The 23,715-nt window shown below is 36.2% G+C and overlaps 1 protein-coding gene across 2 annotated transcripts in view; it reads left to right on the top strand.

Annotated features, from left to right (window-relative positions):
* Positions 1-22,762, top strand: part of fmt (phosphatase 6 regulatory subunit 1-like protein fmt) — a 91,088-nt gene extending 68,326 nt beyond the window's left edge. For both annotated transcript variants that reach the window (XM_081728463.1, XM_081728462.1), the window contains 3 exons: positions 4,445-4,540; positions 8,670-8,834; positions 21,602-22,762. In XM_081728463.1, coding sequence (XP_081584589.1) covers positions 4,445-4,540; positions 8,670-8,834; positions 21,602-21,665 — 325 coding nt within the window. In that variant the 3' untranslated portion in view covers positions 21,666-22,762. The remainder of the gene's footprint in view (positions 1-4,444; positions 4,541-8,669; positions 8,835-21,601) is intronic.
* The last annotated feature ends 953 nt before the right edge of the window (positions 22,763-23,715 follow it).

The raw sequence follows: 23,715 nt of genomic DNA, 5'->3' as shown, positions 1-23,715 counted from the left end.
CTTACATGTCATAGTGTAGATAGTGTTTGACAACTGCAGTCACTATGCTGTAATGCAACAACCTCAGGATTCAAACCAGGTCTCATGTGCACTGAAGATGAGACTTATAGCCACCTTTTATGCAAGGAATGAGCATATCGTGCGAATGTATGTAAATTCTTGTGTATTGTAGAACATGATTAGCGTATGCTCACTCTGTATCACAAATTAAACATATTCAGACATACTAGTGTACTGTTTCAGTTTAGTCCCACGTCGTTTCATTGTTCTCGTTTACATTCACGTAAATACTTCTGCATAATGAAAAAAGAAAACCAAAAATCAAGTTTTTATTTTGAAAATGGAAACCATAAATCGATTTTGAAGACCAAAAACTGTTTTTTTGAAATTCCAACTTCTCAAAAATCCATTTTCGTTTTTTCCAAAAATCAATTTGTACAGCACTAGTAATCAGTAAAAGTTACTATGATTTATCTAGCGAAGTGACAAATTGAGCACCATACTTAGCGTATAAGAAGTAGATACAGGCTAAAATTTGTGAAACGACTTCCAAAAGGAAAAAAAAATCATACAGATTTAAGAATTCTGTGTGTACAGAGAATACTATAGTACATCAAAATTCCTTTCCGTGTGGGGCGCGGTGGCTCAGTGGTAGAGCGTTCACCTCTGGTGCTTGGGGTCCCGGGTTCGATCCCAGCCCCCGCCAAGTGAACTTTGTGGTGGACAAACACCGTGTGCGTGGGTTTTCTCGGGGTTCTCCCGTTTCCTCCCACTTTCTTCATTCCACCATTTCATTCATCACTCATCATCACCGTCTCCTTTAGCCTAACCGGCATAAGCGTGGGACGTAAAACTCAAAGATTTCATTTCATTTTTTTTTCCTTTCCGTGTATCGTAGATGATTGCAGGCTTTATGTCAGTTCAAAAGAGGTCAGATTTGTTGAGTTGATTCGAATGCATCCCAAGTTAAAGGAGAGAAATGTAGAAGAGATATTTCCAGGAATTGATTCTCGCATTTCTACATATTCTCAGTCTTAAGCTGGGATAAATGTATCATCCATGATACTTATACAGGCAGTACTTTTGGAGCCAGTTAATCTCAGTAATGAAGTGCAGTTTGACTAAAATATTTCTTTCCGTTTCTGATGTCCCATTTAATGAAATGCTTATAAAGAGGAAACGAAGTGACTTATGCGGCGGAAAAGCGATGGGTAGAGGCGCGAGTTTTTCGCAGTACGCGATAAAACGAAATGCGTGATTATCAGTTTCTTGCCATTTTATGATATTTGTGTATTTTCATTGATTTCCATTGCGCGATAAAATGCGAAATTGGTAGTTTTGCGCGAAAATTTTAACAATACGCGAAATTTTAAAAATACGTTTTCGTAAATTTGGAAACGCTAGTTTTCCGCTGGCGGAACAGTAGAACGTGGCATGAACGGTGCATTTTGCGTGATTCGGACACGGCTATAGAGAACATGTTGCACGTTAGCTATCACCATCGCAGCTGGATGGGGAGACCCTATTTTAATTATCTAGCCAATGACATCATTGCAGACACCTTCTGTCTTCTGCTACTCAGATCAACCGCATAAAAGTTGTTGCCAGACCTGTCATCGGCGCTTGCGCCAAACTGAACGCTCCATCACCTTTGTTTGAAAGTCTGCGTTTTAGAATGACACGCTGAAGCAGCTGACATGTTCACTTGCGTAAATTCATTTCTTTGTGATTCTGCTGATTCCTAACATTTTGTTCGTGATGGGGAGGCTGCAGATAAATATCCAGACTAGAGCAAAGGAGTTCGAAACTGATGGTATTTATGTTTCTGGATCGTATATATTAATGTGTCGTTTGTGCAATATTCGCTTTGAGTGAAAGAGGAAAGATACGCGTGAGAAACATGTTAAATCTAAATCTGGTTTATTTCTGTAGTAATCTATGAATAAAAGGACAATTGTAAAAATGTCAGGAAATATCTTTACCACAAGAGCTACAAAACGTGAAGCTTTATTTAGAAAATGAGACAAGACGCGAAATATGAAAAACGAAACGCGAAATTTTCAAATTCTTAGTGCGAAAAACTTGTGCCCCTAGCGATGGGGGTCGGTGTGACTAGTTCCCAGTGCCGGTACATACACGTTGCGCGCACACAGCAACCGCATCGAGTCATCGATTACGCCAGGCATTTGGAAAGGATGCCTGAAAGAAACGCATCGCCAGGCATTGGTTCCAGAATTTCAGATGGGAAGATCTGAGCCTTTGTGGTGAACCCGGTAGTGGGCGACCACAGGTATTGGGTGACGAGGCCCTGAAGGCAGCCATAACAGAGGACAGCAGTCAAACATTTTTTGAACTTGCCAAATGCTTCTATGTTTCCAAGGAAATAATAAGACTTCAGCTGCACCCTCAGGGAAGGTGTTTGATAACCCATACATTGTTAGCATCCAATAAGGAACGAGTGACATCCTGTTTGTCGTTGTTGTCTTGGTACCACAGCACACCCATATTATGTCGAGTGGCCACGAGTAATGAAAAGTAGGTAATAGAAATTGATCGTCATCCAATGACCCTGTGCTTCCCACTTCGGACCTGTACTCAACAAGTGCAACATGCATTGCAGCAGAAGAAACCAGTATTTGTTTATCGCAAAGATGTACTGCTCCTCCACCACAATGCGAGTCCTCACGAAGCAGGAACGATGAGACATATCAGTTAGCGACTTGGCTTGGAGACCTGTACTATCATACTCGCCGGAACTAACGCCATCAGATGACCACCTTCCGTAGACAACCACGTCCGTGGGAAATCCTTCGGCAATAAGGGGATTGCGACACGCACTCACGGATTTCATTGCGTTCAAGATCCCCGAGTTTTATCTCCAAAGCATTGCGCAGCTGCAGGACCTTGGCAAAGGATGCTGATGGCGATTACATTGGGGCCTAAGGCTGAGTACCATGCGCTGTGTGATTACTGTTTTGACGATAACGAACGAAAATAACTTTTTTGGTTGTCTTTGTAATTGCCTTATAACTATAATATATATATTTAAAAGTAAATGTGTTACTGTGTGTTTAATTTAATTCTTTATTGTAAGTTATAAGAAAAATCCCCGGAAAATACACAAAGTGTTATTAGTGGACTTCTGTTGTCGGAATTGTATAGTTTAAAAGATACCGGTGAACACGTTCAGAAGTACACTCATGTCCAAAATTATTGTCGCATGTCTATAAATATGTTGTAGGAATATCACTTGATAACGAATTCGCTCGGTATTTCTTATAATGTTAGTATGTGTATAGTCGGCAAAGACACGTATGTGGCAAATTTCATGTCAAAAGAGCAGTAAAGAAGAAAAACAACACGAAAATAAAACTTACTTGTCATTTAGTAACATTTTGTTTTACTCATTCTAATTTTCGTATGAAAATTCGTTTCCTATGAAATTTACCACAAATATACAGTTCCCGATTATACATACACATAGTATCAGTATTAAAATTACCCTGCAAAATCATTATCAAATTATATTCTTACAAGAAGACAGTTATAGAATGCGACAATTATTTTGGACATGAGTGTACATATTACTGCGCGAGCGATCTACATAAATTAGGGGGGTTGTATCATCCGCTTCTTGATATTTCGGAAGAATGTAATTAGTGAATGTATAGATAGTTGTATACAACGTTTAAATAGAACGGAATAGTGGAATGATAGCGCATATATCTTTCATGCGTATGGTCCCAAATCAAATTGCCAGTGAACACAGAATTTTCGGTGATAAGCGTCATAAGCAAATGGGAAACTACTTGTAGTAAGAAGTTTCGGATTCTAGTTCTAGGAGGTCAGGAATAACGGTACTGACAACAGATCATTTACTTAAAAACCCGTATGCGTGGCCATAGCCGTAGATGGATGTAATACCAAGAAATTTAAATTGAATTTGCAATTTTTTTTTTTTTTTTCAGTTTGCACAATCCCGATAATGTATGAGAACATAAATAGTAGAAAAGAGAAAACCAAAAATGATAATTGGAAGATGATGCTTGACCTCTTAAGCAATCTGTCACAGATTAGTACCATAGAGAAGAGGCAGTTAACTAATTCATTTGGATTGGAGTTCTTTTTTTTTTCAGCATCGAGGTTGTATGAGACGCGGACCCTCAGTCAGCTTTACATGGAATCCGAAGCACATACGCTATAATATAGACACGAGGGAGTTCGCATGTCATACTTAAGAATAATACACTACTCTGTATGACATGTAGCGGCTATTGCGTGTAGTATGCAGGCGGTTAAATCCTTTCTAAGGAATGCGTTTTGATCTGACACTGTGTAAAATAAAACATACTGATATGTTATTAAATGATTATTATATAATTGTATCGAATAGAAATTACTTTGCCCATAGACGTTATCATGGTTTTTCAATTTTTCATTTTAGAGAAGCAGTTGAATCTGATGATAATGCCAATCCAAGTAATGTAAGCGGAAATGCTTCTAGTAGTGAAGAAGCTAAAGAACTTATAGATAATTATAGGTAAGTTTTTTTAAGTTACTGTGAAAGATTTATGATTAAATTGTGTTTAATATAGTTTTCCACTTTGCTAGCACAATGTTTAGGCTACTGGAAGATGAAAGTTAGGGAAGTCATAGCAATATTAGAGGAAGGCAACACTTTTAACAAGGGAGCTGCCCATAGCTCAGACGAACTTTGGTTTTATTCATTGAAACAGCAACGAAAACAAAACAGTCGGGACCTGCATACAAACTCAACCAACCCATCAGAATGAGACCATAGATTGGGCTTCTGTATCGACCAATTACTTTGCGCTCTTTTTCTCCACCAGAACTTATATAAGGAATGTTTCTGTTTGCTTCTCTCATAATATACCCTGAAGATGTGAACAGTGTAGTCAGTTTTCGAAAGTCGGACAACATGGGATTCACCTGGTTGTTAGACCGAGAACTACTGGAACTACTTCATCACAACACCAGGAGAGCTTCAGCTCTTATTTCGGGTACCAAGAAATTTGAACTAAGAATTAAGCGAAGTGAATAGAGTAAAACAAATAACAAAGAAAAATCAAAGGAATAAAGAGAGAAGAAAACAAACAAGTGGATAGCTTAAAGTGTCTGGCGACAGAAATATTAGCAGAGGGAAGAATACATAAGCAGCTAATAGATGAGAGATGGGCATCATTTCAAAATAAGTGAAACATCTGGGAAATGAAAATATACAGGGAAAAACAAAAAACAAAAAAAAAAAAAAAGGTAAAATTAGAGACATATGGTGTAACTATCACAACATACGAAACAAAAATATAAGTAATGGGGCGGAGTGGACAAAATTCTTTAGGAGTAACTGATAAAAAGATATAAAAAAAACAGTCACAGATTAGTTGATTTCGAGTTTTTGTATTTGGCGTCCTTACGAAGGACATGGGACCTTCTATTAACATAGCTCGAAACTTTTTTTTTTTTTTTTTTTTTTTTTTTTTACACCACAATGTCTCAACTCCAAGATAGTAGAGGACTAACTACAGGTCTGTAGTGACAAAGAAAGTAGAAAGGAACGAATTAGATTAAAGTATAGGAGAAAGAGTGAAATCGAGATGGTTTATGGATACGTGAAAAGAATAGAAAATGACAAAACTCCAGTAAAATCCAGAGGAATACAAAATAAAAGGAAAACTTTAAAAGATTAAGGATGTCGGGAAAATGTTGGAAGAAGGATTTTCAACGTGCCGTATAGATTCATTAAAGTTATTGTATTTTGTATTAGCTGTTTAATATTTTCTTATATGTTAGACTTAACTAACTAGAGTTAATTTACTTGTCGGAGCCTTTGATGTGAATAGAGCGTTGGCACGAAAGGCAGTAAAAATAATGTCATCTAGTTCTCTGTATTGCAGCTTTTGTAAATAGCGTATTTCGATATTTGATCGAATCTTGAAAAGAAGTGTTTGAAGATGTTCTAATTATAGTTAGTTTCTGTGATATAAGCTGTCTCTGTTAAATAACAGAAATAATTGTGTGAAATTGGATGTAAAAATGGAAATGCTGCACTGGATTTACAAATCCAAAATCATCAGGATTCCGTCAGAAATCCTTCATACCCAGAACGTCTTGTGTAACGAAACAGGAAACTTAATGTGTCATTTGTAATAATATTGCCTTATGAGTTCCATTAGCGTTTACAAGTGATTGGTATCAACTTACACTGAAAATATTTTGTAAACATGAAGTAGCACGGGCGAAAGATGATGATGATGGTTACGAATAAAATAATAAATATATAGATGAAAGAGTAAAATCTTAAAAGGACTTGACGACTATACTGCCTCAATTCAATATATCTTTGCGTAAAAATATTAGCCCTAAGGATGCTGTTAATCGCTGACGCTGCCTGTTGAAAGGACATACTCAGATCAACCAAAACATTATGACTACCTACCTACTATCGATATAAACCCATCCAGGCGATAGCAGCGTCACCTGACGAGGAATGCCTGCTAGTCAGACACACGTACGGTACATGTAGTATCAGTGAGCGTGCTGGCCGTGTGTAGAATGGGGAAGGTGTGCGACTTACCTTAGTTTGACCGAGGGCAGATTGTAATGGCCCGGAGGCTCGGCACGAGCATTTCGGAAACTGCACGACTTGTCGGGTTTCGAGGAGTGCTGTGGTAAGTGTCTTCAACAAGTGTCGAAACCAAGGTGAAACGACGTCCAAACGTCGAGGGGTTTGGCGGCTGCCCCTAATTACAGATGTCGGACGTCGTAGGCTAAGCAGACTGGTAAAACAGAACAGGCGGCGAACTGTGGCGGAACTAACATCAGACTGTAATGCTGGGCAGAGTACAAGTGTGCCTAAACACACAGTGCACCGAACACCCCTAATGATGGGATTCCGCAGCCGACGACCCATCCATGTGCCAGTGTTAACACGATGACATCCGCAACTGCGACTGAAATGGGTACATGACAATCATCACTGGACTTTGGCGCAGTGGCAGAGCGTTGCATAGTCTGATGAATCCCGATACTTTCTTCTTCATGTCGATGAGAGGGTGCGAATCCGTCATCTTGCAGAGGAACAGCTTCTTGACATTTGTACTGGGGACGGAGACAAGTTGACGGCGACTCAGTTATGCTCTGGAGAACATTCACATGAGCATTCATGAGTCCAGTGGAGCTCGTGCAAGGCACCATGACGGCATAGGCGTATGTCGTACACTGGTTGCAGACCATGTACATCCCTTCATGATGACGTTTCCCAGCAGCAGTGGTATTTTTCAAGATAATGCACCATGTCATAAGGCCAGGAGTATGATGGAGTGGTTTGAGGAACAGTGGCAAATTCCAATTGATGTGCTGGATTCCCAACTTGAAGGATCTGAACGCAATCGAACACCTCTGGAGTATGATTGAACATGCCGTTAGAGCACATCGCCCCGTCCCAGGAATTTTCGGGAATTAGGTGACCTGTGTGTGCAGATGTAGTGCCAACTCCTCCAGCGACCTACCAAGGCCTCATTGCTTCCATGCCAAGACGCGTCGCCGCTATTATTCGTGCCAAAGGTGGACATACCGACTATTAGGTAGGGATCATAATGTTCTGGCTGATCTGTGTATGTAATTTTATAGGCATAAACACCATAATAAAGATGACAGAAGAGCATGTCCTATGGTTATTATCCAGTAGTTCGTATTTACTTACAGCTTACTAATCAGCTGTGTCGTTTCCTTCCTTCATTCGGAATTTACTGTCCTTCCTGCAATTGTACCTTATTCACCTATCTACTAATACTGAGCAGGTATCTGATAAACGTCTTACGTACCGAGATCGTAAAGCTAGCGCCCAACACCATATGCAGCAGTGGCAGAGACGTACGACAGCAGCTCGATAAAGGCAACACCTTGCGCGTGGGGGAGCGTGCATATTACAAACTTCGGAATGAAAGCATTCGAGGAGTGTCGGACAGGGACTCTACGAAAATCAGTATTGAAACCGGAAGTAGTAGTGAATTCCAGTCACTTCCGGTTTTGGTATTGATGCGCATTATGATAATATGTACTCTTGATATCCTGAATCGTTTGCCGAAAACCTTTGTTGCTATATATTAGCATTTTTGTTGAATAGCGATAAATGCTGAAGCCGGAAATGGTTAATTTGAATCATTTCTGGATTCAATAGAGGCTTAAGAAGAAACATAGAACCTACCCTTGGGATGGTGAACAGATTCCAAAAAAGCTGCATCTCGATATATCTTACCGGTTTTGCTCTATGGAAATCGATATTGAAACCGAAAGTAGTCGATTTTAACCACTTACGGTTTTGGTAGAATGTTGCAGGTTGTAATGTGAATTTTCGTTTAGATCACCCTACAGTATATAATTGTAAGTTAGAAATGAGTATAATTATTCGAGTCTTAGCTATTAGTAAAGTCGATTTATTTGTAGTCGAATTTACTGCTTCTCCTCCGTAAATCAGAAACTTCCAAAGAAGGTTAATGATCTGTTGTTTTTGAGCAAATTATATGCTGAAGAATTTTAATCCCTGAATAAGCAAGAATTGGGATTGTACATTGCTTTTGTATAGGATTAATTAATTAGTTTAATTATATGAATAATCATTAATTACTAGTATGGTATTTCTTTGTTAGATTTTTAGCATCTCAAGGTATGATGTCGAGCAGTGCAACAGGTAACAGCAGTAGTGAAGGAGATATAGTGAAGGAAAATGCGCAAGAAAATGCTCCCAAACAAGAGAATGCACCAACAGAGGAACAAACAGAAGAAAGAGAAAAGGTTATATTGGATTCAGCTATGTGAGTTAGTTTGAATTTTTCTCTTACTTTTCGCCAATAATAGTCTTGATTTATTGATTGATAAATTTAATACCATAAGTTGATGACTTTTTCTTTTTTTAACTCCTTTCTGCATGATTTTTTTTTCCTTTAGCGAAAAAAAATAATCAGTATTGGAAATCCTCATATGGGAACTTGAAAAATGAATTAAAACTTGAATATTAGATTTTTCACTTAATTCCGACGAGAAATAAGTAAGTGCCATATATGACAACTCACAAAGAACATGCCAGATGGCACCAAAATCTCTTATTCATACACGTCAATATCTCACACAGCAGATAAATCACAAAAAAGCTAAAGTGAAAAAAGGGTATGTGCCATATATGTCACGGCATGCGGTAAGGGGTTAATAACGAGTTTTAAGTAAACTTCGGTTTAAAATATATGTAAGCGTAATATATCTACATAAAACGTAATTGAATTGGGCAGGCAACTTAATCTTGCTTTGCACCAGAATTTCAAAACTTCGGAATCGGCCTTCAGGGAGATAACTTTCAACCATTGTTCTCTCACCCCCATCCTCGTTACACACTTCCTCATCCGAATGGACACGTAATTTATTTTTCCGTCTAGGATTGCCTTTCTTGTTGCTTCTCAGATAAAGAAATGTATAAAGAAATTCCCTGGTAACACCAGGCAGGCTTATGCAATAAAAATCACTGAATTGCACATTGTATGTGCGTGTATGAAAAGGTGAATAACTTCGAACAGTGACTTTGCATCTTATAGGCAGAATTTGTCTATTTAAAGCACCTGTACACTTGTGTTAGCAAGTGTTGCTTATAATGTATGTTTATCAGTTTAAGGTATAAGCAACTACAATTTTTTTCTTTCTAACATCAGAAACGTAAGTTTTATATATAGAGTCCGTTAAAAAAATGTATACACAATTTAATAGAGAATACCTGCGATTTTTTTGTTCAAAGTTGAATATTATTCCAATAAGTAGTAGTGTTTTCTTAACAGATTTGCAGCTAATACAAACACTTGGAGCACCTTCAGTAACTGTACAGCTCCAGAAAACTTGCATTGTGGTTTATTGTTATACGTGATGTATAATTAAGTTTAACACTAACATTTTTTTTATTATTGTTTTATTTTGTGACGGACTTTGTATGCACAACATGCACTAAACATGTTGCATGGTATGGGAAAGGTAAGTGCAGAAAATATAACTCTAAAGAAGCAAACTATGGGCAAGACACAGAAGCCCTAAAGTGTAAATTTAGAATAATAATACATGTATATACTAAACCGAGGAACAAAATAGAACCAATGGAAAATTCTGGGCAGTTATCTTTCCCTCTTAGATACTCTTTATGTGGATCTACGTATATGGAAGTCTAAGTCTTCGTTGTATTTGATGTGCGATATCTAAGGGAGGAACATAATCACTTTTCCCCTTCGAAATATTTGTAAGAAATTTGTGAAAATTCTTCGGTAGAATTGAGTGCACAGTGACTTGGTGGTACAGTAGCTCACCTCTAGTTAGAGATTCCTAGTTCGATCCCATACTATAAGGGCATGGTGGCAACACATAGTTTACGCTTTTTTTTGGGGGGGGGGGATTAGTTTTCTTCAACGCTCTAATTCCACCTTCTTTCAGAGTCAAACGAGTTGTGGGTACAATCTCTTATTGTCATGAATGACAATATTTTATTGATGATCCAAATAGTCCAGTCAATATAAGGTTTGACCACCAACAAATTGCAAGAAAAGCTTTTTCTAGTAGAAAAAAGCATTCTGAACAACATATCAAAAATTAACAAATTTTAGACTTCCATTTGGCCTCCATTTTGGATTTTGTTACTAAACGCCTTTCTCGGAAAAAGCAATTATATCTTCTCACAGAATTAAGATAGAAATTTCGTTCTTGTGTCAAATTGATGGTAATAGATAATATAAACGAGGAAAGGTGGTGCAGTCTTGTGATGATGCCGCCATATTTAAATATGGCTTCCGTTTTTCCAAAAATTATCTTAAAAACTAAGCGAGCTACACCATTTCATGTCGCGAGAGTATTGTCTTTTATAACACTGAACTCTCCCATGTAAGGCAACATGCCTTTTCTTTAAATAATGTAATACTTTAATTTTATAAAGAGAAGTATCTGAGTTGTTCTTATAAATTAAAGAAAACCACTACAATAATAATAATAATAATCGTAATGCATATCATAGGAGCATTACAAAGGATGTAATTATAATCAGGGTGGAAAAAAATCATGATTTTTTTCAAAAAAATCATTTTTGTTGATTTTTTTGATTTAAATCGATTTTTTTGATTTAAATCAAATCTTTTCCTTCGTATAATACAAGTCGCGAACTGAAGAAAAAGCATTAGGAATTAGTATTAAATGTTAATTATGTCATTTAAGTGAAAGTATTGGGTTTTAATTTTGAATTAATTCCCAATCGTTAACCTATTTCAATCCCAAACCATGTTTCTTAAGCATTAAGGAAAAAGTACAGCAATGTATATCAACATGACACTTTTCTTTTCACGAAAGTTACTGATATTTGGCGGGGGCATATTTTTAAACAATTGGAACTACCTAGCGGCACGAAATACATATAAAGTACATAAATTTCGCCTAAAATTAACTTACTCACTGTATGACCTATGGAACCCGGAGGTTCAATGCCATGATCACAAAAGCTCTCCTGACTTCTATCCTTAGTCAACTGAATCCAGTTTCTATTTTGTATTCTTATTTCTGCGAGATCCATCTTAATATTGTCCTCCCATCTGTGCCTAGGTTTTCCTAATGGTCGTTTTCCGATTGGACTTCCAGTTAAAACTTTGAAAGCGTCCCTACTTTCTTCCATTCTCGCTACATGTCCTGCCCACCTGAGCCTCCAAGATTTGATGACCCTAACAATGTTTGGTGAATGGTATAAATTATGCAGTTCCTCATCATGAAGTTTTCGCCATTCCTCATTTCCGTTCCTTTTGGTTCCGAATATTCGTTTCAGGATTTTATTCTCAAATACTTTCAGTCTGCGTTCTTCCCTCAGCGTAAGCGACCATGTTTCACAATCATACAGCACAACATGCATAATTATCTTTTTATATATTTTAATCCTGCACCACTCGCGCGGTGTTAGATATCAACAACCTTCGCGTGGGGTCACAGTGACCCCACTTTATATTAAACGTATTTTTTGTGTACGAAAAATGTTGCAGTAAACAACTAACTAATTGTTGGCCTTGAAGTAGACAATATAACAGACAGCTAGTAGGGTGGCCGGGTCAGAATTGCCAACTGTCTAGGAGAGCCAAACAAAAATATCCCTTTGGGGTCATATTTACCCCGCGCGAGGGTTGCAGGGTTAAGCTTCAAATTCCTCGACAGAATTCGCGATGATAAGAGGTTTTGAACTGAATAATAACACGAATTCCCTGCAGGAATTAAAAAAAAAAAAATCAAGATGATCAGTTCCAGGAGAAGAAACACTTGTGATTGTTAAAAATATGCTTTATGTGACGTGAAAAACAGTTCAAATGCTAGTTGTCCGTGCATTTAAGATATATATACATAGCAAGCACGTTTTTATACTTTTCTGTTGGCTATTTTATTTCCTCTGACAATTTTTCCTGCACAGGCGCGGCAAATTTTCTGCGATCACATCGCAGATCGCGGCATGTTCTGCAATGGGGTCAAGTATCTACTTTATCAAAAGTATTATTCGATATTTTAACGCATCCAAAATTTGTCGTATTACGATCCCGAGGAACTTCTATGTATTTAGTACATAAATTTCGCCCAAAATTTTAAAATTATTTTTTTGTTTTGTTTTGTTTTGTTTCGGAGAGGGGATCGGACCCCTCTAAATACGCCCCTATTATCTGGAAACTAACAAATAGACGTGGACACAAAAGATTTTTCATCTTAAATGTCCATGGTGCTTTCCCGTTGGAATAGAAATTTTAAAACCCTGTTACAAAGAGAAGAAAGCAGGGTTCACCCGTAACCCGTTCAAACGGGATTTTCCCTGATCGTCCCCTACATGATACTCGTTTTCACACTGTGCTTACATACATTTGAGTCTCATTGTTTTATGATTATTATCTTCCATAATCGAAATAACAGAAGAGAAACGGGATTTTACTTACTTTCTCTTTAAATTAATTAATTTCGGAATTTGATTTAAATCAACGATTTTTATTAAAAAAATCAAGTGATTTAAATCTTGATTAAAATCGTGATTTAAATCAGACTGATTTAAATCAATCCACCCTGATTATAATATAATAAAAATGGTGTAAATTTCACGAAAGTGTCTCATTACCAGCTGTCATATTTACAATATAATGGTCACAAACTATGTTATACAATAAATCAAAATAATTGGCATGCGTAACGCTGGCATGTTTTTTTTAAACATTAAAATACAACATGTAGTTTACAACGTATGTAATGTTATTCATTAACAATCACTTTTTGTTGTATTACTTTTCTCTTAATGTCTGTAAAAGAATTGTCTGCAAGGAATTGTAAATTCCTTTTATTTGTTCACATTATGTTAATATAAAAAACACACTAAATTTCATCATCACCCATAAGGGGTTTATTTGTGATGTTTTCACAGTTGCCATTATAGCAAGAGCCACACGTTGTTGAGCAATCGAGACCATATTTCTTACATGTACATTTACGTACGATACATCCACATGAACAGCTGCTGTGAATCATTTTTAGAAGGCTGTCAGGAGCGAGTTTATTATTATTATCCATCATTATTGGTATCAGTTTGTCCGCTTCATTAATCCAGTCTCACTTAGTAGGATCCATGTCTTGACTAAGACCCATCCATGTCATGACCTGAAAGTAAGTTCGTTGTGAGTGGTATTTTGTATCAGAAATTGTGGGTGAAAAGCGCTCGGGTGTTGCAAATGAATTAGCATCCGTAACTTTTCTTTTCTTTTTTTTGCAAATGTAGGTATTCTGCAACGATTCTAATGTGTCGGATTCTTTCCCATTGAACAAAGATAACATTGCGTTACCCCCGGTAGTTTCCTCAGTTTTTGGATCTGTGTTTGGAGAACAGAAAATCTGTGCACATTCACGCAAAATACCATTTTTGTTAACTCTTTCAAAAACTGACTTTTTCCCAATAGCAAAAATTCGTGAAGTGCAAAAATTCGTGAAGTAGTATCTGATCCAATGAAGGTATGTGCAAATAGCAGGCTTGTACATACATCTTTCCCCAGCAAGCTCTTTAAGGCAGTAATGTTGGAAACATGAGCTTTCCCTTTGTCTGATTGTAGATGCAGACCCTTGTTATCTGTATAGCCATGTTGACTAGGTAAGTGACTTAGCAACTGCAGCTTTTACAATGTCAACATCTGCTTCTCTCTCTGCTTGTATTACTGGACATCCTTTCGATCTCAGGCGCACAGTAATCATTTCTATCAATAAATGTTTGTTGCTTCCGTGACATTTGACTATTATTGTTGTAGTTGTCTTCCTTCGCTGAAGTACTGTCCTTCGGGGTAGGCTTTCCATAGCCATCGAAAACAAAGTTTGCATTTCCATGTCGTTCTGCAACAAACATGCAAAATGATCTGCAATGAAGCTGTAAATACCGAAACATACTGCTCATTATGGGGGAAAAGGCTGAAGCATTCGTAAGAATATCATGATTTCTTATGTCTTCAAGAAGTGCAGGTTTATCTGCCTTTCTAAGTTTGTGTTTAGCTCCAGATAGTGCAGATGAGCATGGAGAAAGCTCATACTTCATCACCTCATTTAAATTTAAATCTCCACTCTGAGACAAGAACCGTTGAAACAAAAGAGCAGGATCTATCGTTTTGTCTTCTGATACCTTAACAACCTTTGCTGATGCAAACGTGATTGCCTTAATGTTGCGTTTGTGTGCATATGAAAATGTGGACTGATTTTCCATTTGAGCAACAATGTCTTTACCGATACTGAAAAGCTCATGGACATTCCCATCATTATCTGCATTCATTCCAGTTACAATATTATGCAATGCCACTTCTTCAGACAGTGAGGAATATGGTTCAAGCATACTACCAATTTTAGCCACATCCTCTTTATCACGAGCTATTCTTGCAGCAGTTGCCTTTTCGTGCTGTCCACAAGTAGATATTGCATATCACAGAAGTCCTGCATGGCAAAGTTGTAAAACGAGGATACAGGAGAAGACATTGTCCAAATTGCCCTTTGCTTCTCTGTTATTTCATTACCTCTTGTTAATCCTCTGTGGTTTTTAATGACCTCATTAGCGTCTACTCAATAACCAGGTCACAATTAAGACCAGTACAGAATTTGTTACTTCGTCTGATGACATGGTATCCCTTAATGAACTTATGATTCATTTCAGGGGGAGTTAGTCCAAACTTTCATGGTTTGAAGGTACAGGTAAGGAGAGTTCAGATAATTTTGGTGACCTGCAGCAGCAAATATGGGCAAACAAACTGAAATAGCGTGTAGATGCATTGTCCATGATCCTGATCGATCGACATGTATTAGCTCCCTGATTACACCCAACATCTGCGTATAATTCCACCAAAGTCTGCTTGTCTTTGACTCCTGAGAATATTGACACATTTTTTCATGCACAGCAGAAACTATACGCGCCATACAATCTGATTCAAGCATATCCAACTCTAAGTCATCCTTTTCAGCTTGACAGTATAACTGTTCTAGCTTGGTAATGTGGCCCTGGTTCTGTTTCAATAATTTTGGGAATAATTAAGTTTGTAAGACATTGGTTGACCGCAAGATGCCCACGTAATGCACGCTCTGCTGTTTTTCCTGACATAGCATGTATGATTGTATTTTCACTGTAGACTGTTGCTAAGATCTCTTCTGTCCAATGTCTTCCATTAACGTACCTATAGCACCCAATAGATTTATTAAGATATGGAAACTTCAAAGTAACAATATAGCATCTTTCACTCGAACATTCTTTTCGGCTGAACTCACGATTTCAGAAGTTTTCCAAAACAATGACTAGTCAAACGTAACAATAGCTGGCATTTTGTATTTCGCTGCTAGCTCATAAATGAAATTAAGAGTTGACAAAATGCATGTTTTGTTTCCAGGGTACATATCGATTACGGTCAGGAATTGCACAGATGACTGACTTGGATGTATACATGAGGGTGCCTAACACTGCACAAAAAAATTTATCCTGTGATATACATAATTGTCAGTGGCGTATTTAAGGGGAGGCTTCCGGGCTTAACCCCCCCTCCCGAAATCTTACTATAGAAAAGTAAATGAAATATCATGCAGAATTTTCACATTTCTAGGCAAAGCCCCACCCCCGAAAGTTAGCAAAGCCCCCCGATACAGAATCGTAAATACGCCACTGGTGGTGGTGGTGGTGGTGGTGGTGGTGGTGATGATGATGATGATGGTGATGATTTATTATTATTATTATTATTATTATTATTATTATTATTATTATTATTATTATTTGTAGTTGTAGTTGTACTTGTTTTCTTTAATTTATAAGAACAACTCAGATACTTCTCTTTATAAAATTAAAGTATTACATTATTTAAAGAAAAGGCATGTTGCCTTACATGACGGAGTTCAGTGTTACAAAAGACAATACTCTCGCGACATAAAATAGTCTAGCACGCTTAGTTTTTAAGATACAGAAATGATTTTGATGTCAACAAAAAGAGGACATTCTACTCTATAACGACCATTTCGGATGATTTTTTGAAAACTTTAACGGCTTCATAGTTATATGCCAATTAAGACAGATAACTAACCGAAGTAACGAAATTTTTAGAAGAACGGAAGCTATATTTAAATATGGCGGCATCATCACAAGACTGTACCACCTTTCCTCATTTATATTATCTATTACCATCAATTTGACACACGAACGAAGTTTCTATCGTAATTCTGTGAGAAGATATAATTGCTTTTTCCGAGAAAGGCGTTTAGTAACAAAATCCAAAATGGAGGCTCAAAATGGCGGCCAAATGGACGTATAATTTTTGCTAATTTTTGATATGTTGTTCAGAATGCTTTTTTCTACCAGAAAAACTAAAAAATGCTTTTCTTGCAATTTGTTGGGAGTACAGCCCTAATTTTCCTTATATTTACTGGACTAAAATGATTTACAAAAGAACTGGTACATGTAGAAAGGAAGTACAGTATTATAGTGGATATCTTTTGAAACAATGTAGTCATTTAACTGAAAACATTTTATTACATGTGGCACATTATCAGAGCCGTAGCTAAGGGAAGGGGGGGGGCGAGTGGGGCGGTCACCCGTGTGCTGATAACAAGGGGGCGTCGAACGAGCAAGAAGAAAGAAAAGTTGTCGGAAAATAGTAAATGACGCGGCGCCCCGTAAAAGAATTGGCGCCCCTATTAAACCAATATCGCGGTTTGCGTTTGCAAGGAAATACATTTGTTAAAAGTTTTCTTGCTTGCTCCGCTCGCAACCCAAAATTTTCAATAAAAGTCTCAACAAGCTTTTGTTATTACTTAAAGAAAGTTATATACGATTTGTTAATGACGATGCGATGTACAGCGGGGGACACTTCTAAATGGTACAGCCATATGGAGATTTACGGCTAAGGTGTACCATTTAGAAGTGTCCCCCGCTGTACAATGTGTCGATTAATGACTTATAGTGTATGTTTTCAAAATCGGAAACGGTCAAAGTCTTTAAGTACGTGTTCGGCGTTGTGATGGGATGAGTTTGCTTAGTTAATGACGCTTTTCTACTCAATCGAATTAATCACGATGATGAGAATGAAGGTATGAAAATGAGAGGAGTGAAGAGACGCATACGCAGGCTGCTGTTTGTGCGGGAATATTAAAAAATGAAGGTAAACAAGGGAAATAATAACTTATTGGAAATCGTAGAGTAGTAGCTAAAAGGGTCAGAACTAAACCCAACGAATTTCGTTTTTTTTCAAAGACTAATCATTACCAGTGATGTTTTTTTATTCCATTGACATCTGAAAAGCTTCTAATTTGAAGGAATTTATTGGGATCTCTTCTCGATCAACTAGTTGTATCGCCAGGATATGCTTCCTGTGCATACGTTATCTTGTGCTCTGTTTTATCTATCATCTACTGAATTTTCGTTATATTTCACAATATATTTTTTTACCATAAAAGAGCAAACTCTGTGGCATATAGAACCCGTAAGTTCAATGCCGCGTTCATGATACCTCTCCAATGAGTTTTGTCCTTACCCAACTGAGTCGAGTTTCTACGTAGTTTGTATACCTATTACTGCGAGATCTATGTTAATATTGTCCTCCCATCAGTGGCGTCTAAGTCTTCCTAATGAACATTTTCCGATTGGATTTTCAGTCAAAACTTTGAAAGTATTCCTACTTTTTCATTTTCGCTACATGACCTGCCCACCTGAGCTTCCTAGATTTGACTACTCTAACAACGTTTGGTAAAGGGTGTAAATTATGCAGTACTTCGTTATGAAGTTTCTGCCGTTTCTCTTGGATCCGAATATTCGTCTCAGGATTTTATTCTCAAATATTTTGCAGTTTACGTTCTTCCTTCAAAGTAAGCAGAACTATAGGCATGATTACCGTTCTATATATTTTCAGCTTCAAATTCGTCGACAGAATTCGCGACGACAAACGATTTTGAACTGAATAACAACGAATTCCCTGCTTTCAGTTGACATTTAATTTCTTCGTGGATATGATTTTGGTCTCTTAATAATGATCCTAGATATTTGAAAGTATCCACTTTACCGAAAATATTATTTGACACTTTGACACATCCATAATTTGCAGTATTACGATTCTAGCGAACTTCCATGTATTTATTATTCTCTGCATTTACTTCTAAACCCAAATCTTTGCAAGCGTTTAATAAGACCTCTGCATAACTTTCTATTGCTCTCCTATCACTTCGTATCAGATTTATATCATCATCATACGCCATAACCTGGTGAATACCATTCAGCTCTAGGCCCTGGTTGCTATCTTTGATTTTCCTTATAGCGTACTCCAGAATAAGGTTAAATAATAATGTCGACAACCATCTCCTTGTTTCAGGCCATTCTCGACGAGGATTTTCCTACTTGCACTCTTAACTCGTTAGTACTCGCGCGGGAGTGTTCACAGACCCCCAACCAGGTAACTTTTGTGTTGATAGCCAGAAGTCCTGATGAAAAAATACAAAAAAATAAATAAAAAATAAATAAATAAAAAAAGTCTCAAAACGAGTTCAAAAATCTAATTGCATGTCTAGAGCTATGCTACATTGCCTTAATTATTAAAAAAATATTTTTATTGTAATAAAACTAATATTAATTTAGAGGTCTACTGGACCTTCGCGCGACTAGTAGTGTCACATAAAGGGCGCGAGTACTTACGGGTTAATCTAACTAGCTTTTTCGGTATTGCAAATTCTGCAAGAATGTTGTATAATATTTATCTCCTGAATCGTAAGCCTTTCTAAAATCAGTAAATAATAGATGTACCGGAGAATTCTATTCCCATTTCTTTTCGAGTATTTGTGGAATGGTAAATATCTGATCTATAGTTGATTGATTTCCTCTAAATCTACACTAATAATCTCCAATAATTTTATCCGTGTATGGGATTAATCTTGTTAATAAAGGTTTGAGAGAATTTTATAGGATGTTGACACAATAGAAATGCCTCAATAATTATTACAGTCTACTTTGTCGCCTTTCTTGTGAATTGGAACAATAATTCATTCTTTTCACTTTTGTGGAAATTCCTCTTTATTCCAGATAAGGAGAATGAGTTTGTGTATCTTGTTCCGCAATTTTTCCCTGTAGCTAGAATTAAGTCAGCCAGAATTTTGTCTACATCCGAAGATTTGTATATTTTAAATTTCTTTATAGCAGTTTCTACTTCTGTTCGGCTAGGTTCTGAAATTTATGTTCTGCTGTGCATTTCCTTTTCCCCATGAACATTAGTTTTTGGCTACGTGTTAAGCAAATCGTCAAAGAAATATTTCCATCTATTCAAAATGATATTTGTATCAGTAAGAATTGTTCCGTCGTCTCTCTTTAGTATATACGTGCGAGGTTGATACCCTTTGTTAAATTCGTTGATGCCCTTGAACACATCTCGAATTTTTTTTCTTTTACTGTTATCTTCAAGTTCATTAATTTAAGCTTTCAAAAAATCGCGTTTCTCTGTTCTAAATATTTGGGAATTTTCCCGTCTGATGTCAACGAAATTTAGTGTAGTTATATCGTTCGGATTTTATAGTCAAAGCAGTTTTGTCTATTTTCTCTTCTCCGTTAGTTTGGTGCATTCCATGATGTGTTCCTACGTGCCTCAATTTTCCTCTTGTTGAAATTTTAATACTATCCCTAATTTGAACCCAAGTATCCTCAACATTAGTGCTCTCAAATCCTACTAAAAACGGGAATCTATTACATTTCACTCCGGTATTCTCCTCTCGCCTGGTTCTCCTCGTTTTGAAAATATCCTGTCGCCCTACTTTCGCATTGAAATTCTCTAATAGAATTTTCATATGATATCACGGGACTTGGTCGAATACGCGTGATACTTCTTCTTAAAAAGTATCTTCGTCATCCTTATCTTCTGTTGGGGCATGTACATTTAAAACAATAATATCATACCATCGACACTTAAGAGTAATAAAAGAAAGTCTATCATTAACAAATTCAGCCTGTTTAATTGCTGATACTAAAAGAATTGAAATTAAAATGCTATTTGTATGGTCACAGTTTCTAATATATTGAAATTTCATTTTTTATATATAGTATGAAACGTTACAAATAGTTGTACTGTAAATTTCCACAACTGATCTCCAAGTGGATCTGTATACCAACCAAAGATAGTTTTGTCAAGTTTAACAAAAAAGTCCAAAATACGCTTCTTGAAAACAGGTCTTATTTATAAAAGAATACATAATGATCGCTTTTGGCGGTTGCAATGGTTTGTCCAAGCAGCTTGATAAAAAAAAAATTACCTATTGCAGATGAAGTTTTGCGTTTGTAGAAACTTCTTGGAGACTTTGCTAAAGGCCATTATATTGTATTTTAAGAGTGCAAGTTCCTAATGACAAAATAAGAAAGTCCTAATACAAAATGTTATATGATCATGGAAAAATGAAAAGTATTTTGAAGTCTAATTTACTCCAAGGTTTGCTTTCAGTTTTCCATGATTTTATCCAAAATGTTAATTACTTTTATCTACTGACAAACACGAATGTTATACTTCTACAGGTGCTCTTTACTATTTGTAAGCATCTTTCTTCAGCTTCCAAAGATTTAAGAAAGATTACAAATCCTCTCCTTGTGATTTTAAAAATAATGTGGTGCATGTGTACAAAATTTAAGATATTACAAACATCTTAGTTTAGTTTCACCTACAGAATATACTTTATGATTTTCATGAATATTTTTTTTTTTCATTCATAGTTCGTGATTTCATTACAATATCTTTAGGATAATACATATCGTTAGAAGAATTATCTTTTAGCTATTGAAGAATATCTTTCAAGACTAGTAGATCGCCTTCTCTTTGTTTTACTACTCTCTTTTGTATATCTGTTTATATGGAACTTTCAAAGGTTTTGGCTGAAAAAAAAAAAAAATCAGATTAAAGATCATCTGGGTATTTGATACCGAGGGCTAACCTTTTTTTTTTTTTTTTTTTTTTTTCAGGAGAGATTTCGGAGGTTTGTAAACAATTTTTAAAACAACAATGAAATAATTCACATTTTCTTTAATTCTTTCCAGTAACAAAACAAGTGATGTGCCCCCAGTAGAGAGCGCTGCAGCTGCACCCAATGGCCCCGTTTGAAGATAAAGAACTTTAGAGGCCAATAAACATGCTTTCACTCAAGTGATAATTGTGCGTGCGTGTGTGTGTGTGGAAACAGTACCAACAACAGTTAAAAGAATAAAAAAGCGACTTAAAGAGCAACAACAGGAAACTCAATCTGCAGAACGACACAAATCATATCATCATTTATTAGAAGTTCTTGTGTACAGAATTCGTTTGCGAAAGCGTTTATGTATTTAAAAAGTAAAGTAAAAAAGACATTTGTGCCTAAAAGAAAGTCATGAATGAACATGCAGTGAGACGTGTAAAGTGAACTGAACACTTGTGGTTATTACGCTGATTGAAGCAATATTAGAACTTCGTTAAGTTATGTAGGTAACTTTATGCTTCCATCACAGACCAATTCGTACTGCTTATATCAACACTGTAAATTTAGAAGCATTTTTTTAAACAGGAGTAAGCAAAAATCTCTCACATGAAGTGCTATATTTCAAGGGAGGTGCGTTAATTTGAAACGTTGCAGGAGATTGAATGTGACATGCAAAGGGTATTTAAAAATGTGAGTTGTTACAGCCACATATATGTAAGGTATAAAGATTCTGTTAGGGAAATATTAAAAATATATATATATATAAATTAGTATATACCTGCTTTCATTCTGTTGTCTTAAGTATTTTATTTATTCAAGCATATGCTTTCTTCTAATTAATAGTTTTCCCCCAAATTACAAGGAAGAGAGCATAACTTCTTAACGGTATCGTTTTATGAAAATGCTGTTGGATTATTATATTTGCATTAAAATTAGTGGATATATTAGAAAAGATCTCAGGCTGTTAAACCTAACGGATGATTTAATCGATTGTTAGAACAGGAGAAACATTGTTTTTTCTGGCAGTTTGTGATTTCACTTGTTAGATTTTTTTGTGCAATTGCACTTTGGCAGAGTATAGTACAAAATGTTAAAGTTGCTGAATGGTACACAATCACAAGGGTATATATATATTTTCTAAATTAAGCAAACACATGTACATCCCGCCATTGTTACCCGTCTAGAGGTATTTTACCGTTCCGTAGGTGCAAAATACAATCTATGATTCCTAGAATTGGAAGTTGAATTTATTATTGTTTTCCTATTTTTTTTTTATTTTCAGATGTCTTTTTATGTATGATTGTTTACTATTTATGTGTAAATATGACAATTATTACTTGTATATATTTTTTTTTCTTATTATTGAGAGGTAAGGTACTAGAGACAATCTGACGACTAGTCTGGCTAGTAGCATGAGATCCTGAAATCGGTTTTAATAGTCAGTTGTGTTGATTGAAACTTCCTATGTTCCACTCAAGTTGCTACCTACTAAATGCTGGAATATTAGATTGTATAGGGAACTTAAGTGGTTTTCGGAAGTATATCGTCTAATTTTGTTGTTCTACATCCATAGTGCTTAAGGTACTGCGAAATTGACGAATGAGTAAGTCCCACTTTGAACGTAACGTCGGTGTTACTAATATCACCGTGCTTGAAAAGAAATAACGTTAAAATTTATTCGCATTGGAACTCGGTTTTTCTGCAAATTTGTGTTGATTAGAAAGGATTTTCAGTTCAGTGGAATTTGCTGTATAATTACATAAAGGCAAAACCTATCCTAAGCACACATGGAAAGTCTCATTCCGAGAAATAAAAGAATTTTTTTGTGTATCCAAGAAGCAGGTAGCCATCGTAGATTGTTTTAATTGGTATGAGGTTTGAGCTAAAGTTTTGAAACTTTTAATATTTTCGAAAAAAATAAATAATTTACGGCATATTCGAATTGTCTTTAACGGTATTTATCTTTGCGCATATATTAATAATAGTAAATTCATTATTTTTTGGATAATTATGCAGATGAGTGTTTTTGCGTTTTTGCGAAAATTAAACCAAAACTTCATTTACTTCGGAACAAAATAGTAGTGGTGCATTGTGGAAAGGAAATCCGCACACAAACGGATTGTTTTCACTTCTTTTATGTCATTTGTATTTAGAAAAAATAACGAATAAACCCAATTCAGGTTAAGATCTTATTTTGCA

Source organism: Thermobia domestica, chromosome 10, assembly GCF_964235325.1.
Source record: "Thermobia domestica chromosome 10, izTheDome1.hap1.1, whole genome shotgun sequence".
NCBI lineage: Eukaryota > Metazoa > Arthropoda > Insecta > Zygentoma > Lepismatidae > Thermobia > Thermobia domestica.
Note: the sequence above shows the minus strand (reverse complement) of the source record. Positions and strands in the feature narration are given on the sequence as shown.